The following is an 18,230-nucleotide window of genomic DNA, read 5'->3' on the forward strand; positions in this document are numbered from 1 at the left end:
GTCACATGACAGGCCAGCCATGGCTTCAGGAGAAGGAGGCTGTCTGGTTTCATTACATCAGCAATCAGGAAGTAGAGAGAGAACGGAAAGTGGAGTGAAGTAAAACCTCAAAACCCCTCCGAGTGATGCCCTTCCTCTAGTGAGGCTCTGTCCTTTAAAAGTTCTGCATATCCCAGACAGCACCCCCAGCTGGTGACCATGTATCCAAATGCATGAGCCTATGGCCAACATTTCACATTCAATCTCAACACTTGGTTATTAGATGAAGCCAATTAAAAGAATGTTGAAACTCTTTCTGTGTTATAACATGAACTGGCTACTGTACCTTGCCAGTGGGATTTATAAACACGCCCTTGCTTTAGAACTCTGGCTACCATTGATAGGGCGATCTCACCGATATTACAGTGGTAGGTTAGTTCACTGTCTTATTTCCACTTCGTCGTCAGTGGGATGTGAAGATTCTGCACACCAGTGTGGCTCATCTTTTAAACCAAGGGATTGCTACTTATTGTTTCAAAATGTTTTGCTTCCTTAAAGATATTATTTATAGTTTTTGTTTATTGTGTGAATATTCACAGCCTTTTGCATGTCACTTAAAGTCACATGTATCCTTTGACATACAACAAATTTAGTTTTATAAAATCATATCTTACAGTTGTTTCTTTTGTGATTGCATAAAATTAACAAAACTTATGTATCCTTTCCTTACATTTTCTCTGTGTGAGTAAGCAATAGTATGTGTTTTGAAAACACACTTAGTTGCTTGATTTGAAATTTCTGTTTAATGATCTATCAGAATTTGCGTTGGGTCTATATCATATATTAAGGCCCAGCTCAGTTATTATAGACTCCAACTTCAGTATCATGATTACTGTCCACACACCTTTACTTTTCAAATGATCCTTAGACAGCTTTTTTTTGTTTGGGTTTTGGTTTTTGGTGTTTCAAGACAAGGTTTCTCTGTGTAAGACTCCTGGCTATCCTGGAACTCGTTCTGTAGACCAGGCTGGCCTTGAACTCACAGAGATCTGCCTGCCTCTGCCTCCCAAGTGCTGAGATTAAAGGTGTGTAAAACCACCACCCAGCCTCCTTAGACAACTTTTTGTGCACTCACAGTTAAACGCTGACTGGCTCTATTTTGCCTCATTTTTCTTAAACAAATGACCAGTTTTCCCCCAATAACTTTTCATTGCTTTTATTGTTGGTAATAATGTCACAATTTAAAACATGTTATTTTATATTAGTTTAGTTCTGCCAATTATGCTTTGCTGTGCCATCAACTTTAGGTAAATACCATATTTTCATTTTTAATTTGTAAATTTCTTCAGCTAGTTTAGTAAAATTTTCCTTAAATGTTCTAGAATAATTATTATATTCTTGGCCTTTGTTCTAACTTGAAGTGAAGCCTTTTTTATCAGTAAAACCTCATGCTTTCTAAGAGAATAGAATAATTAATAATGTTTTTATGTTCCATGGTACTTATATGGTAAGGGTATAAATTCAGGTGGATTAACATGCCTACAATCAATTGAATGTATAAGTCAGAGAAGGAAAAAATCTTTAAAAAGCAGAGAGCGTGGGCAGGGGGGAGGCAGAGAAAGGGCTGGGGTGGAGTTCACACACTGTTTTGCAGTTGGCACAAGGCTCATTTCTCAGAAGGGAATTACTAAACACAACCTACCTTGACAATGAGTTTTGTAGAGCCAGAAGCTGTGATTTCACTCAGTTTAAATTAGATGTGATTGACTGACATATTATTATTATTATTATTATTATTATTATTATTATTATTATTGTTTCCAAAGCTGGGAAGCTCCTCTGATTCTGTTTCTTGTGCCCCAGGTCTTTTGCCAGGGCGATGGAGGAGTGGCGGCGATTCCACCATGACCTCAATGACCTCACGCAGTGGATATCTGAAGCTGAAGACCTGCTGGGAGACACCTGTGCTCCAGATGGCGGTCTGGACCTGGAGAAAGCTAGGACACACCAGCTGGTGAGCTCTTCCCATCCCAGGAGGGATGTTTGGATGCTTGTTTAGATGTTGTTGCTAAGAGGTGTTGCAGAGGTTGGAACCAAATCTATTGATTTTTTTTCCCACATGTATGTGTATCGCTGTAATTTTTATCACTGTTAGGTTTGTTCTGTTATCTAGTTTCCAGTTTAAAAATTCTAAGAAACTTTGCTCACCACCCAATTTATAATCAGGATTTTCAAGAAGTTAAAAGAAAAAAAGGTACTCTACAGTAGCTTATTTTAGAAACAGATGTCTTTTAGAGTATTTTAAAAGACATTTCTGGAAATTTTATATTCAGAGTAACACAAAAATTTGTATCTAAGACTATATCAGCGGGGCGGTGGTGTTACGCCTTTAATCCCAGCACTCAGTAGGTGCAGCCAGGTGAATCTCTGTGAGTTCACAGCCAGCCTAGTCTACAGAGTGAGATCCAGGACAGGCACCAAAACTACACAGAGAAACCATGTCTTGAAAAAAACAAACAAACAAACAAAAAACCCAAAACAACAACAACAAAAAGACTATATCAATGACAGAAAACTGTATGCATACTCACCTGTGCTTTCTGCTCCTAAACACTTAGACATCCCATTTTTTTGTGCGAATGTGTGTCATTGATAATTGTTATGAAAGTATACTATCCTTGATGGACAGGGCAAGCCTCTTGTAGGGCTCAGCCTTGCAAATATGTAGTGTAACACCAAAGTCAGCTCTGCCAACACAATAGATCCTTAAAGAGAGTAATGGAGCAAGCACAAGCGTAATCTTCCATTGCCAGAGGCCTTTCTTGTTTTACTACATCTTCAAAGTGTATTTTCTGTAGACAGTTCATGGAGAGTCAAAAGCAGTGCCCCCCAACCCCGCTTGTCAACATGGTGTGCATGCTTGTGAAATTTTGAGTTACAGGTAAATATTTAGACTTTAAAGCAGCCCTTTAATCTGTTACTGTAAAACTTTTTCAGACTGAAGCAACATCTCAATAAAATGCACAATGAAGATTGTTTATAGATAGCTAGACGTAAAAATTGTATTGGCCAAATATTTGTGCATGCGTGCATGCATGCGTGTGTTATAAGATGCTTCTACATACTTGTTTGGAAGAAGATAGGCAGTTTACTTTAATCAATTGTGATTGATGACCCTGTTTGCATATAAACCGCTGATATTTGTTTCTTGTTATTAACGTGTCCTATGTCAGTATATTTTGCCTGATGACTTTCATAAGGATAGGTTCAATTTCCAGATAGTTGTCATTTCCACGTGTCCCTGAAAATGTAATTAATTTGTTTGAAAACGTGTTTTCACAAACCTGGAAAGCCCTCCCAGGAATTTGTTTCTGTAGCTCTTAGATTGATGCTGCAATATTGGGAGGACTTAAGGTATCTGAACAATTTGATGAAGTGGTGGAAATTCACAGTGTGTAATCTGTCATAGGAACTGGAAGAGGGCATCAGCAGCCACCAGCCCAGCATGATAGCTGTAAACCAAACTGGGGAGGGCATCGTGCAGAGACTTCGCCCCTCGGATGCCAGCTTCCTGAAGGATAAGTTGGCAAGTTTAAACCAGCGCTGGAGCACCCTTGTGGCTGAGGTGAAGGATCGGCAGCCCAGGTGATGATTCAGTTCTGAACATTTGAGCAGGGGTGTGTGTGTGTGTGTGAAGAGTTCATGTAAAAGACATTCTATCTGATGTAATACCATGATATAAATATTGGTGACATTTAAAGTTTCCACTGTCCATATTCCTTGTGACTATTTTCAGATTGCCTAGAAAAGCTCACTATTCTGTTCAGATGTCCTATGTATAAAAATTTCTTTGGGGCTAGGGGGATGCCTCAGCCAATAATGTGCTTGCCATGCAAGCCTGGAGACCCTAGTTCAGATCCCTGGCACCCATGTGAAAGGCTGCAGTGGTCTCTTTCTTTTGCAAAGAGAGGTTTCTTTGATGAGGGATGAGAATTACACTTATCTGGGGGGAACAAGTGTAACTATTTCGATTGGATTTAGGAATTATGCTGATTTAGCTAAGTGGTGGTTGTAAGTTGCGGTCCAAGGTCCATGACTTCACTAGCCTTGGGTAGCTGGCCAGGTTTCCAGTACCAGGCATGTTTTCCATTTTGCTGAGTGGGCCTTAAGTCCAGTAAGAGAGCTGTTGGTTACACAATGGTCTTATGCCACTATTGCATCCTGTAGCTGGAGAGTTTCTCTCGGAGTCCCACCAAGCCCCCACCGTCCCACAGCCCACTTATACAATAATCACTCAGAGGCTTATGTTACTTATGTATGGCCATGGCAGGCTTCTGAGTGCCATTTGGACCCAAATAAACACACAGAAGCTTATATTATTTAAATTGTTTGGCCTAATGGCTTCTTGTTATCTAGATCTTACATCTGAAATTAACCCATTTCTATTAATCTATAAGTTGCCACGTGGCTCGTGGCTTACCTGTACTTTACATCTTCTCATGACAGCGGCTGGCAGTGTCTCTTCATGAGTGAATTTACTGAGCCTTCCACTTCCCCGAATTCTCTTCTCTCTTTGTCCCACCTATACTTCCTGCCTGGCTACTGGCCAATCAGCACTTTATTTATTAACCAATCAGAGCAACACATTCACAGCATAGAGAACATCCCACTATTGCACCCTTAGAGTTACTGTGCTGTGCTGGTCACCACACTCTTCTGATTACTGTTTCCCTTCTACAAAAGAGAGCTCTGCTGTTGGGCAGTTTTATGAGGATTAAATGAGACAGTATTTGAAGAATATTTATGTCTTAACTTTTCATGGTGAACACTTAAAAATATCCATTTCTTATAATAGTTTCTATTGAGCTTACTCTCTCAGCACGTTATTGCTGTGTATCGCTAATAGTCAGTTAATTTAATCAATTTCATCAATATTCTCTGAGCCTTGTGTTTAACATCGGGGATTCAAATATCACAAAGAACTTAGACTGAGAAGATAAAGTTTAAAGGAAAAAAAAATAGTGTGATTAAAGCAAACATTGACATGAGGATATTGCCACAGAGGCAGGAATGATGGCCTGTGGAATTTGGTGTTAAGAGGGATACTGAAGCTGAGTTTTGAGGCATTTATAACAATTTTCCATAAATTTTTTCTAGGATGAGCCTTTGTGGTAGTCAGCTTTCTGCTGTGATAACACATAACTAAGATAATTTAGCTTATAAAGAGAGAAGTTTTATTTGGGGTCACAGTTTTACAGGTGTCTATCTGTGAGTGTTTAGCCCAATTGCTTTGGCTTTGCTGTGGGACATCATGGCAAGGGTACCTGCTAGAGCAGATGACTTGCTTTATGGCTGGGAAAGAGAAGAGGTAGAAAGGAAAAGGAGGCCTCCTGTGTCAGATTCTCCTTCCAAGTCACACCCCTCATGAACTGAAAACTTCCCGTCAAGTTTTGTAAAATTTCCACCACTGCCCTATTGGGCCTTGTGGGCCTTTGGGGCATTTCAGAGCGAACCTTCTTGAGAAAAGGTGTAGAACTGGGAGATGTGGGAGGTGTGAGTACCACAGCCATGGCCGTGTGAAAGGAGACAGAGAGGAGGACTCGGTATTGCAAGGGGAAGTGCTTCTGAACTTACGTGCCATGCTCCTTCTTTATTCCCCTTGACACTTTCAAATGGTTATCTGTGGAGTCTGGTCATCATCCTTCCCCAAACTAACAAGATGGCTACGACACATATTTTACCCAGTCTTGGGAAGTGAAAAGAATAATGAATCTCTTTCTTAGCTTCTTGTATTTTCACTGAAGCAGCGTTTGTTTTCACAAATTCATATTAAACTTCATTTCTGTTCCATAACCTGTTTGTGTCGGGGCTACCTTAGAACCCCAAGAGGTTCAGCGTCATTGGGAATTACCACACTGTTCAGTTTGTTTCTGTATTGAGTGCCTACAGGTAAATATTTGCAGTTTTACAGTTTATGGTGCTATTTCTTAGTAAGCAATTACTATCCAGTGTTTAGCCAGGAATTTATAATTTGTTTCTATTCTTAGGGACAATAAGTATACATTATTTAGCTAGTTTTCAGGTGAAAATTTTAGGTTTCTTAAATTGGTCTTATTGAAATTACTTGATAATATTAGTGTCTTATAATTCTAGTTTTAAAACATGAAAGTAGTCACGATTATGAAACTCTGGAAATTTAATTTTTAATATTTCTAAAACAAAAGGACTATATAGGTATTTTTGGTGCTTCCAAAGTTGTTAGATTAAATATTATTTTACTCATTATAACCTTTATAACATTCATTATAACATTTCATATCAACCACCATCATTAATTGCTTCATTTTTTTTATCTTGAAGCTGCATTTTCTTCTTTTTTAAAATAAGTTAATTTTTAAGTAATTTTCATTAGGTTTTAAAAATATTACAATAGTATTAAATATTATACTTTTCCAATATGACTGTTAGATGCATATTAGCTAAAATTATGTTATATTTATTGTATGATTATTTTATACTTTTTATGGTTAAAACCATAAAAGGTAGCATAGAAATGTAGATTCCCATTAGGGATGGCACAGTGTAATTCATTGAAGTGTTGCACTCAGTTTTCATTCAGCATCTAATTGCTTTAAAAATAATGATGCCGCCGGGCGGTGGTGGCGCACGCCTTTAATCCCAGCACTCGGGAGGCAGAGCCAGGCGGATCTCTGTGAGTTCGAGGCCAGCCTGGTCTCCAAAGCGAGTTCCAGGAAAGGCGCAAAGCTACACAGAGAAACCCTGTCTCGAAAAAACAAAACAAAACAAAAAACAAAACAAAAATAATGATGCCACTAAGCTCTTAATAGCATTCAAACTCTTTTTATTTTTTTAAGTCTACAGTCTTATTTGTCACGTGGGTTCTGGTCATACGTTCATCCTTTCATCTTCTGACAGATGGCTGGTATTCCTCGATGCTATTCTTACACCATTAAAAAGATCTAATTAGAGAGTTCTGCTTTCATATTCATCCCATTGCTTTACTTGCACACTTGAATACTCTGTCTGATTTTTTCCTTGATCTCCTTTTTATAATGCATCTATTATATTTATATTAAGGAACCAACCAAGCATATATGTGTGTATTTCTCTAATACTTGTAGAAGAATCCACTGCTCAGCACTCTCCTCTTTTATATTTTTTGCTGTCATCTGGGTAGAATGGAGTAACACTTGCTGCCTTAGGTGAATAAAATATAAAAGGATGTCTTTCTGTCTCCATGGAGAACTCAGAGAAAATTATGCATTTTCCCCTCTTATTTTACACAAGGACATTTTCATTTTTCCTTAACTAATACTTCATTATACAATAATAGCTGACTTAAAAAATTCCTTATTAGCTTGCCATTTAATTTTTTATGATGAGACGATAAGACTTTCTTTCAGTGTGTCTGAATTTAATTAAGGGGAAAAAAATCCCTTTAGTCATCCATATAATCTTTAGTGTAATAGTCTGTATACATGGCTGTTAATATTAACTTAAAAGCATATACTTAATATAATTATTATTTCTGTTGGGGTTATGGGGTCAGGATTTCCAAAACCAAATATATACTGTTCTGCTTACTCAGTGATGGCTGTCACTCTTTCCACACTGTGTTCTCTTAGGTTGAAAGGAGAAAGTAAGCAGGTGCTTGGCTACAGGAGACGGCTGGATGAGTTTGTCTGCTGGCTGACAAAGGTGGAGAGCTCTGTGCAGAAGAGATCATCCTCTGACCCCGAGGAAAACCCACAGGAGTTAACAGTAAGGAGTTTGTCTCTAGATTTCCAGAGTCTTCTGATGCAGGACGATTGCCCTTTAGGAATGAGACAGTTTTGGCTGAAGCAACAGCCGCCATTTTGGTCATGCAGAGATCAAGCAAAAGATAAGTAGCCAGGGCCTTGATATTAGATTAGAAGATTTTGAATGTTGTAAAGTGACTTAGAATACAATGCAGCCATGAAGTATAGTTTTTACTTTTAGATTTAGAAGGTAATTTCTGATTATAATTTATCATGGTGGCTTTTAGGAGAAAATCCTAGGTGTTGCGCTATTAGCTCATTGCAGCTGGAAATAGACTTAGTGTTACAGTTCAGCAGTCAGATTTCCTTTGTTGATTTGCAGCCAATGGGAATTTGTAGTAGTTGTACATCTGCACGTGTGCACACATGCACACACACACTGTCTATAAAAATATGTGACGATATATAGACATCTAACTACCAAATCTCTGTGACTCTTCATGTCCACAGGCGTTTGTAGTTTGTGTTAAGAAATGAGACATTAATAGTAGAACAGTGAGCAGAATCTATTTTCCAGAGAAAATCATGGAGCTGGCAAGATGGTACATCGGATAACATTCACCGTGATAGTCTGATGACCAGATTCCATCTTCTACCTTTGTAATAACTCTGGAAGTGATGGTATGCCTCTGTAGTGTGGGCATTCCTACAGCCAGCTGCTAGGTAGACACAGGAGAATTACACAGAAGCATAGGGGCCAGCTAGCTTGGAGTACTCAGTACAAGAGAAACCCTACTTAAGTAAGGTGGAAGGAGAGAACTGACTCCCAAAACTTGCCCTCTGTAAAACTGCCACATGTAAAACTATACTCAAAAAGTAATTACCAATTTGAGTAGACTTTTTTTTTTTTTTTTGGTTTTTCGAGACAGGGTTTCTCCATGTAGCTTTGCGCCTTTCCTGGAACTCACTTGGTAGCCCAGGCCGGCCTCGAACTCACAGAGATCCGCCTGGCTCTGCCTCCCAAGTGCTGGGATTAAAGGCGTGCACCACCACCGCCCGGCTTGAGTAGACGTTTTGCCCATAGCGAAGTATGGTCAAAATTGAGAAAGAAACTTTTAGCAATGATGGGATAGACATGGCAATTATTTATTAAATTTTTTTCCTTGAAGTATGAGGCTACCCAATATTCCTACATTACCTAAAGAGTGAAGAATTTTCTTCAAATGTCCTGTTGGTAAAGTATTTGAAAGATTTACAAAGGATAGAATAGTGTGTTCCAATGGAGAAGTAAGGCGGCGATCAGAAATGAACCTTAAATTAACAGTGTATATATTGTATGATCCTGGTGAAGGGTGGGCAGGGAATGAATGAAAATAAGAGAGTGTGTGTTGGGCCTGGAGAGATGGCCCAGCAGGTCAGAGCACTAACTGCTCCTGCAAAGGACCCGAGTTCGATTCCTAGCACCCAAGTCAGGCAGGCCGTCTCTGCAACTGCCTGGAACTCTAACTTTAAGGAATCTGATGCTCTCTTTTAGTCTCTGGACTCAACGTACATACCTACCCACCAACAAATACATCTAATTAAAAATAATAAAAAACACAAAAAATGTGTTTGTGCGCGCGTATACACAAGCATGCACATGAGTCTATGTCTGTGCTCCGTCAGTGAGAGCGTGTTAACACTTTGAGGAAGCTTGCTTTCCATTTAAGAAGCACGGACCCCGATTTATAAGAGTATTTTCCTGAGAGTTCTAGTATGCTTCTATAACCTGCCCTCAGGACCTTCTAACCACTGTCTTCTGATGACATTTTCAGGACTTAGCCCAAGAGATGGACATTCAGGCTGAGAACCTCAAATGGCTGAACAGAGCTGAACTGGAAGTGCTTTCAGAGAAAAATCTGAGTTTGCGCGAAAGAGATAAACTTGCGGAAAGCTTGAGAAACGCGAACGTGATGTGGAACAAGGTGTGCGTGTGGGAATTCTGTACCATGTTTCTCATGTCTGTTGATGCTTAGAATTACACTTTTTGCTCTCTGTGTGTGTGTGTGTATGTGTGTGTGTGTGTGTGTGTGTGTGTGTGTGTGTGTGTGTGTGTGTGTGAGAGAGAGAGAGAGAGAGAGAGAGAGAGAGAGAGAATGTACCGTAGATAAGGGGACAACTTTTGGGAGTTGGTTCTTTTCTTCTACTGTTGATTCCAGGGATCGAATTCAAGTTGTCAAACTCAGGTTGTCAGGCTTGGTGGCAAGCATCTTTCCAGGCTGGTCCGTGTTTGTTGATGTTATGACTAAAGAATTGTTCTCTCGCTGCTGCTTCCCGCATCCTTGTGCCTACTCAGCTCTCTACAGTTCTGTATTTCTGCACCCATCATTACATGTATTCTGAAAGAACAGTTTCTATTGTACGCTGGGTTCTTTGTCCTAGGGGGATCTGTATAGTATGTAGCACACCAAGTTATGAATGTCTGTTGGAATTTGGCAATAAAATGCCAGTACTTGCATTCTGAAAACAAAGACCTTAGAATAGCTTCTTGATGTCAAACATGACTTTCCCATGTCTGGTTTTGGTGATTTTATTCCTTCTGTATGTATTTATTATTAGGATCCGGTGGAATTGAATGACATCTGACAAAAATTACACTAAGATGAGAGTTGTTTCCTTATATGATTACTTGGCTTTGTGGTGGAAATGGTTCAAGGTGGATGAAATCCCAGGATTCTTTTTATTTTGTCCGGGTACCCACTGGATCCATGTCTGTCTGTGGTCCTTGTGAGACATTGGATGAGTGTGTCTTGCACTTGGCTGTCAGTCACTTTACTCTGTTTCCATCCTGTCCAACTGGAAGTCATGGCGAATGTGTTGGCCTACATCTTTAGCTCTGACATTTGGGAGGCTAAGACAGGAGGAGGATATAGTCAAAGTCAGCCTGGGTTACATAGTAAGATCCTACCTCAAAAAGAAGAGAATAAGAAGAAAGGAGGAAGAGAAACTTGAAGAAGAAAAGAGATGAAGAAGGAAGTGGGATTATCCTGTATCATATATATATATGCCTTTTAGATCCCAGTCTCTGTGATTAATTAATGACTTATTGCCCAGGAGGTCACTTAGCTGCATCTCTGGCCTGGACCTTTCTGTGTACTCTACACTTGCATGATCAGTGACCTGTTCTATGTCTGCTTGGATATCTAATAGGTGTCTCAAATCTTAAACTGGATTCCTGGTTTCTACCTTTCTTGTGTACCTAAATGTATAGCTCATCCCTCAGTTAATGGCATATATGTCCTTATTATTCTGAAATCAGAGATCCTGAGTCATTTTTATGGCACATAAATTATAAATGTGAATTCTATGTCAGTAAAGAGACAACTCTTCCCTTTCTTACACACACACACACACACACACACACACACTCACACTAATTCTTTGAAGTCACTGCCATTGGCTTCTTCCATGTACTTGAGGATGATTTGAAGGATTGGTAGATAGCTACATGTGATAAGGCAGATGAGGGCATAATTCTGATCTCTAGGTGTTGATTGGCCATGAATGTTTCTGCATAATTGCTTCAGCTTTCCTTATGTTGGAAAAAAAATAGTATAAATTGGCCTACATTTCACTAGTTTGTACTGCTGCTGACTTGTCCCAGTTCACCATCATCTCTGGAAAAGCCCTCCTCCCTGGTCTCTTCTGCTACCCTTTCTCAGCATCATCTCGGCAAAGCACTGAGCTTTGTTAAGATATAAGTGAGATCCAGTACCTCCCATGAACAATGTTCACTAACGATTTTCTATCTTACTGGGAGTAAAGCCGTTGTCCTTACTGTGATTTATAAGGCCCCTCGCTGGCTGCCTTACTGTTACCTCTGACTTTATCTGATGCTCTCTTTCCTGCCCTCCTCTCCAGACATATTGGCTCCCATGTCACTTGCCAAATCCATTTGTATATATTCAACCAGAGCATACATTTTTATTGAACAAGACTGTGTTGGTTTGTGTTGTAGAGAAAAGGGTATGGCAGTCAGTTTGGGAGCACTGCGCTAGATAAAATTGAAGCTTCTATTATGCAGGAATTGGATTAATATAGATTTTAATATTGTCTACTTTGTAGAATTATGACATGCAAGGCAAAACAATGTTTACTGTGTGGGGAATCTTACACATGTTAAGGACTTCTGTGAATATTGCATTCATTCGATTCTGTTACATACTTAGTGGGTTTTCACTACATCCCTGGTTTATGTAAGGCACCATTTTAAGAATGAGGAATATAGGAAAAATGATAATGCTTTTCACCTCGTGGGTTTGGCATGGATAAGAGAAAGAGACTAAATAATTAAAATTTGGAAGCTAGAAACATATAGGGGATACTTAGCTTGCTTTAGGATAACCAAAGAGGGTCTGTGGGAGGAGATCTTGTCTAGGCTAACTTATAAAAGATGAGTACTGCTCAGGTGAGGGATGAAGGAACGGGCTTTGTAGGGGGGAAATGTAGCAAGTGGGGGAGTCTAGAGGAGACACAATGAAGTGCATTTGTGTCCTAGAAGGACGTAGAGTAGACATGTGAGTGACAGTTCCAGAGACCAGCTCCTGGTCCATTGAGAATATGTTGAGAAGAATTCACTACTTTGAGGGAAATAGACAGCTGTTTTAAAACAGATTTGCATTTGAAAGATCCCATAGCTATCCTGCAGGGAAGGATGGAGTCATCCTAGGAACTGATACAGAAAGATCAGGTAGAGTCCTGAGAGAAGCTTACAAAGGCCATTTCAGGGAAGACAGACACCATGCATTGAGATTTGGATATGTCTGAATATCCATTTGACAGAGAGCTGAACAGAAGTTATATATTATTGGGGGAACGGGGAGGGTTTTTAGCCTCTGGAAACTCCATATAGAAAATGAAGAATAGGAAGGTCTAAGATTTATCTTGTACAGTGATGGCATTTGATGGATGAACAGAAAACTATCCGGTAAAGGATACTTAGTGAGGCAGGAATTTGAGTTGCAAGGGGAGTGGACAGCTTCAGTGGTACAAGTGAGTCACAGCTGAGCATTGGTTGGCATTCTTGAGCTTAAAGTCAGGGGACAGAATGGCTCAAGTAAGATTACAGTGGAGAGTTAAGGTGGGCATGCAAGCTTCGGTAACCAAAACAAAACTGACTGAGCTATCATCTAGAAGAGTGGCTGACTTTCGAAGATATGACCATCTTTATTTTCTCTCTGTGTTTGGCTTGATGCTGCAGATATCCAGAGAGGTGCCTGGCATGCTGAGGACATGCACCCAAGAGCCCTGCTCTGCCTCACAGACGAGGATTACTGGTAAGACACCATTTATTCTTTAGGGGTTATTTTTATCAGCATGGACAAATTTACAGTATGAGCATCCTATTAGAATAACAATTGAAAAAAATCATATAATTGCTGTTCATAATCCTGAATTCATACTGTTTGGATGCCCAGTGTGTGCAATCATCACTTTTTTGGTTGAAGAGATTTTTGGTTCTCTGAGTCAAAGAAGTACCTGGATGGCCATAGTCCTGCTGAGTGCAAGAGAGGCTAGGTGCAACATATTAAGTTAATTTAATAGAGAGATGCAGCTTTTCAAGTCATTGGGTATAACCTACCCTGACAACATGTGTTTAGTGTGTATAATTTGTCCCTGATCACGGGGTGGGGTTTTGAAGGCTCCAACTTCCTGGAAACTGTGCATTAGCAAATATTATTCCCTTAGATGTGGAGAATACTGTGTGTTTTCTCATGATTTTTGTTAATTTCCTTCTATCTCTGTCCCAAGTAGATCACATAGCCACAGTCACTACTGCCTTGCAAACTCTCCTAACCACCTTGTTCTGCTCACCAACTGTGAGTCTCCTGGGAGAGCTTCAGCTGTGGTTCACCCCAGCTACCCACTTCTCTTTGCCAGCTGCTGCTGGGCATTTTCTTCTTTTTCTTCACTGCCCCCCACATCTCTCCCACCTCTTCCGTCAACTCCACTGCCCACCTGCTGCCTCCTACCTGTGCTCACCTTTCCTATTTCTACCTCTTCCGCCTCCTCTTTATCCTTTTCTCTTTTCGTTTTCTGAGAATTCAAAAAAAATATCTGTTCCCTTCTTGATATGGAGGCTTGTTTACGACTCAGTGTGTATTCTGTAGGACCTGTTTTCCCCAGCACCTTGCATCAGAAATCCCCGTGGCTAGATTGGTTTTCTTGATTCATATCAGAAACACTTGAACTGACATTTTGCTGATTCAAATATAAAGAAAGGATTTGCTGCACTGTGTACAGCTGCAGAAGTTTATCTTTTTAAAAACATCATTATGACAAAAGAGCAGGGAAACTTTGTCTGCATACTTACATGTATAGAGGACTGATAGCAAAACCACTTTACATTAGGTTTGCGGTTTGTTTGTCTTAAGACAATCATCCATAGAGCAGGTTTGTGACCTGAAGCCAATCTCAATGTGACTTTCCTTTTACACGCTGTTTTTGCTCTTAAAAAATTCTGTTTTTTTAAATTATGCATCTGTGTGTGTTTCTGTGTTATGTGTACATGAGTGTGGGTGCCTGGAGAGGCCAGAAGAGGCCAGATTCCCTGGCTCTGGAGCTACTGGCCGTTGTGAGCTCTCCCTGATAGATGCTGAAACTGAACTTGGGTCCTCTGCATGAGCAATATGAACTCTTAGCTGCTGAACCAGCCCTTACATAATGTTTTGGTTTAGTGGGTTTTTTTTTCCTTTAAAATCATATTAAAAGTAAAATGAACCATTTTTAAAATAAATAAATCAAGAACTTTTAGTTCATTGACAATGTTGTGCAAGCTCCACCTCTGTGTAGCTCCAAAATATTTTCATTATTCTGAGATTAGAGGTCTTGACCTCTGAGCAGCTTCTCAACCTGCTCACCCCAGCTCCTAGCCTCTGGTATCTATCCGTGTGCATGCCATTTCTATGTATTAGTTCATCTCGAGTATCTCAGGCAAATGGAATCACACTTTTTCTTTCATTTAGCATAAGAAATTTCTAAATTGTTGGTTATCAATATGTTTAAAAAGAACAGTAAGAAATATGTTATGCTTTAACAAAATGTAGTTTTATAGTATTGGCAAGATGAAAATTAAGAAAGTAACATTGCTTACCTTTTTACAATCTCTTAAGTATCCAATTTCCACAGATGTTAGCTAGGTCCTCATTTGTGTTTCTGGGTTTCGTCTGTAGTGATGATGCAGTACCTAGCCGTGATGGTACACCACTGTGTGCCTGGCAGAGCATTTAAAGCAAATAACTATGGTGATGATGGTGGTGGTGATGGTGGTATTACCAGGAGCCAGGTACCTTGGAAGGGGCACAAGGAGGCCAGATTTTGTTGGCTGTCACTTGGCCAGCCTGTGACTGCCAAGTGGTTTGCTTTAATTTTTCAGTTTTCAGGTTGAACTGCTTTCCTTGGTATCTCTGTGGTGGATTGTCTCTTGCCTTGTCCAGCGCATTAAAGATTAAAAGCGTTTTGACTATTAATTAATTACTTCATGTGTATAGCAAATGCCTTTTCTCTTAGTCTTTCAGAGACTTTTAAAATACCTGTTTATGGTGCTTTTCTCAGAACTTTAGAATGTAAATAGTGTATTAATTGCTTTGCCTGGCTGTTTTAGGTGCTCTGGAATCATAAAGATATTCTTTTGCATCTTAATCTCTCAGTCATAGTGTTTGCCCTTCACTCCTTGACCTCAATGCAACTAATTTTCCTTTATGAGCATGAGGTCAAATTCTGTGGCATCGTTTCCCCACACTGGCTACCAGGCAGCACTGTGTGCTGAACAGTCAATTCTTCGGCATCCATCTGTAATGTTGTCACTTCCAAGGTCAGGTCTCTCTGCCCCTACGCCCGATGGCTTTTCAATCCTGTTCATCTGTTTGAATGTCTGAGTTCATTAGATAGGGAGGCCGTTACCATTGTTCAAAACTATAACTAAATAGCTGAAAGGCATATTTCCTTACACAAATATTTCCTTTAAGCCGTGTGTGTGTGTGTGTGTGTGTGTGTGTGTGTGTGTGTGTGTGTTGGGGGGGCATCCTTTCTTTCTTACTGCCCAACTAGAAATTTGCATCTGTGGTTTTGCCAAGCTGCATGCATACCAGTTGGGATTTTTATTAAAATTGTACTGAATTCATAGTAGTTCCTGGGTAGATGTAGGTATTATCTTAACTACATCTTATATTGAAACTAGAGCAATGTAGCTGTCAACTTCTCATCATTAAGAAACAAAAACTAGCCGGGTGGTGGTGGCACACGCCTTTAATCCCAGCACTTGGGAGGCAGAGCCAGGTGAATCTTTGTGAGTTCGAGGCCAGCCTGGTCTACAAAGTGAGATCCAGGACAGGCTCCAAAGCTACACAGAGAAACCCTGTCTCGAAACAAAAAAGAAAAAAAAAAAGAAACAAAAACTAGGGACCACTTAGTGGTTTAGAACACTGGCTGCTTTTCCAGGGGACCCAAGATGGATATCGAGCATCCACACTGGCGGCTCACCACAGTCTGTAACTCCAGTTCCTAGGGACTCTGATGCTCTCTTCTGGCCTCTGTGGGCATCAAGCATGCACATGATGTATAGGTATATATCCAGGCAAAACATCCATATACATAACGTAAACGAAAACTAGAACAACAATGATAAAACACAGAATAAGAGACCATTTATCAGATCTTTGGAGAAGACCGGAATTTCATACTTGTCTTTGGGGAGGGTACGTGAGATCGTGCCACAGGTGACGATACTGCTCTGAAATGTGAGAACCGACTCCTGAAAGCCACGCTGTCACCTCCACACACATAGACAATGATAGTAAATAGGACTGCCTCCCTCCCCCACCCCACCCCGAAAGATTTATGAACATGGTTTCCTCAGGTTGTTAAGATTTAAGTGTTTACAAAGCAGAAGGAGTTAGGCAGGAGGGGAAGGAAGAGAGAGGACATACACACTTCCAAAACAGAGTCAAACCAAACCAACGGCCAGACAGTAGCGTGGCGTTCACCACTGAGGTTAACTTGTCATCCAAATTGATAAGGAAGCAGATTTAAAAACAAGACAAACTCACAGTTAGTAAATCTACGCATTTGGTTCAGCAGCATGAAAATACTTTTATTTCTAATTATAAATCCATTAAAATAATGGAAACAGGTATGCATTTGTGTGCACCAAGATCGAGCCCTGTTGATGTAGATGCAGGATGTTCAGCTAGTTATTGGATATGTAAATTCTATTTCACAAGGAAATTAAATACTTGAATTTAAAAATGTTGTCCTATCCAGTAATTCTACTTTGGGAAATCTCTGCTAAGTCAGAGAGTAGAAATGTGGAAAACACTATACACAAAAAGATTTTCCTTTTAAGCTCTGTTGGGGAATGTTATTTTAAGGTGTGTTACTTTTGTTTATGTTGTATTTGTTTAACTCTGAAGCTGTGTTACTGTGCCTGTGTAAAACACCTGATAGTCTAATAAAGAAATGACCAATAGCATCGCAAGAGAAAGGATAGGCCGAGTTGGCAGGCAGAGAGAAGATACAGAGGGAGAAATCTGGGAGAAATAGATAGAGAAGGGCTAGCAGCCAGAGAAGGAGGAGGACTCCAGGGGCCAGCCACCCAGCTACACACACAGCAAGTCACGGAGTAAGAGTAAGATACAGAAGTAAGAGAATGGGAAAAGCCTAGAGGCAAAAGGTACGTGGGGCTAATTTAAAGTTAAGGAAACAAGCCAAGCTAAGGCTGAGCATTCATAAGGAAAAATAAGCCTCCATTTGTGATTTAGTTCGGAGCTGAGTGGCAGGCCCCCCAGTAAGAGTAAAAAACCACCACCACCAAGCCCCTTGGTAGAGAATAGATTTCAGGAGAAGTCTACATGTGCAGCTAAAGGAAAGGATGTTACAAAGTCAGTGAACACCTGTGTGTAGTCTTATATAGATATTCATGTTGTGACTAGTTAAGGATGAGATACGCTGTCCAGGTATGGCAGCACAGGCCTTTAGTCCCAGAACACGGGAGGCAGAGGAAGGTGGTTCTCTATGAGTATGAGGCTAGCTGGTCTACATAGAGAATTCCAGCCCTTTGAGATGCTGTGTCTCAGAGAATGAGAAAGACGGAGGGAAGGAGGGAGGGAGGGAGGGAGGGAGGGAGGAAGGGAGAGAGGGAGGGAATGAGATATGCACATGTGGTAAAGTTAAATGAAAAAGAACAGAAAGATTAGGAATAAATCGGCTTTATAATTAAATAAGATACCTTGACCCAATGAAATAATGTTTCTAATTCTATCATTCTTTGTGTGGGTGTGCTTTTTCTACTGATTTGTTTTTGTGTTAGTATTGCTCATATGTACATTATTGATGGCCTAGAATTTTGCGAGGCTCCGTGTTGTATTCGATTTTTGGCTCTCAAATACATGTGGTTATTTCAAGCCATGCCATTTCAGCATGAAAAATCAGAATTTCTTTTTTTTTTTTTTTTTT

At 40.0% G+C, this 18,230-nt stretch overlaps 1 protein-coding gene across 1 annotated transcript in view; it reads left to right on the forward strand.

Annotated features, from left to right (window-relative positions):
* Positions 1-18,230, forward strand: part of Utrn (utrophin) — a 507,673-nt gene that overhangs the window by 216,739 nt on the left and 272,704 nt on the right. Inside the window, exons 42-46 of the mRNA XM_059272738.1 lie at positions 1,843-1,993; positions 3,449-3,624; positions 7,626-7,761; positions 9,554-9,711; positions 12,987-13,054. Of these exons, the coding sequence (XP_059128721.1) occupies positions 1,843-1,993; positions 3,449-3,624; positions 7,626-7,761; positions 9,554-9,711; positions 12,987-13,054 (689 nt within the window). The remainder of the gene's footprint in view (positions 1-1,842; positions 1,994-3,448; positions 3,625-7,625; positions 7,762-9,553; positions 9,712-12,986; positions 13,055-18,230) is intronic.

This window comes from Peromyscus eremicus, chromosome 8b, assembly GCF_949786415.1.
Source record: "Peromyscus eremicus chromosome 8b, PerEre_H2_v1, whole genome shotgun sequence".
Classification (NCBI taxonomy): Eukaryota; Metazoa; Chordata; class Mammalia; order Rodentia; family Cricetidae; genus Peromyscus; species Peromyscus eremicus.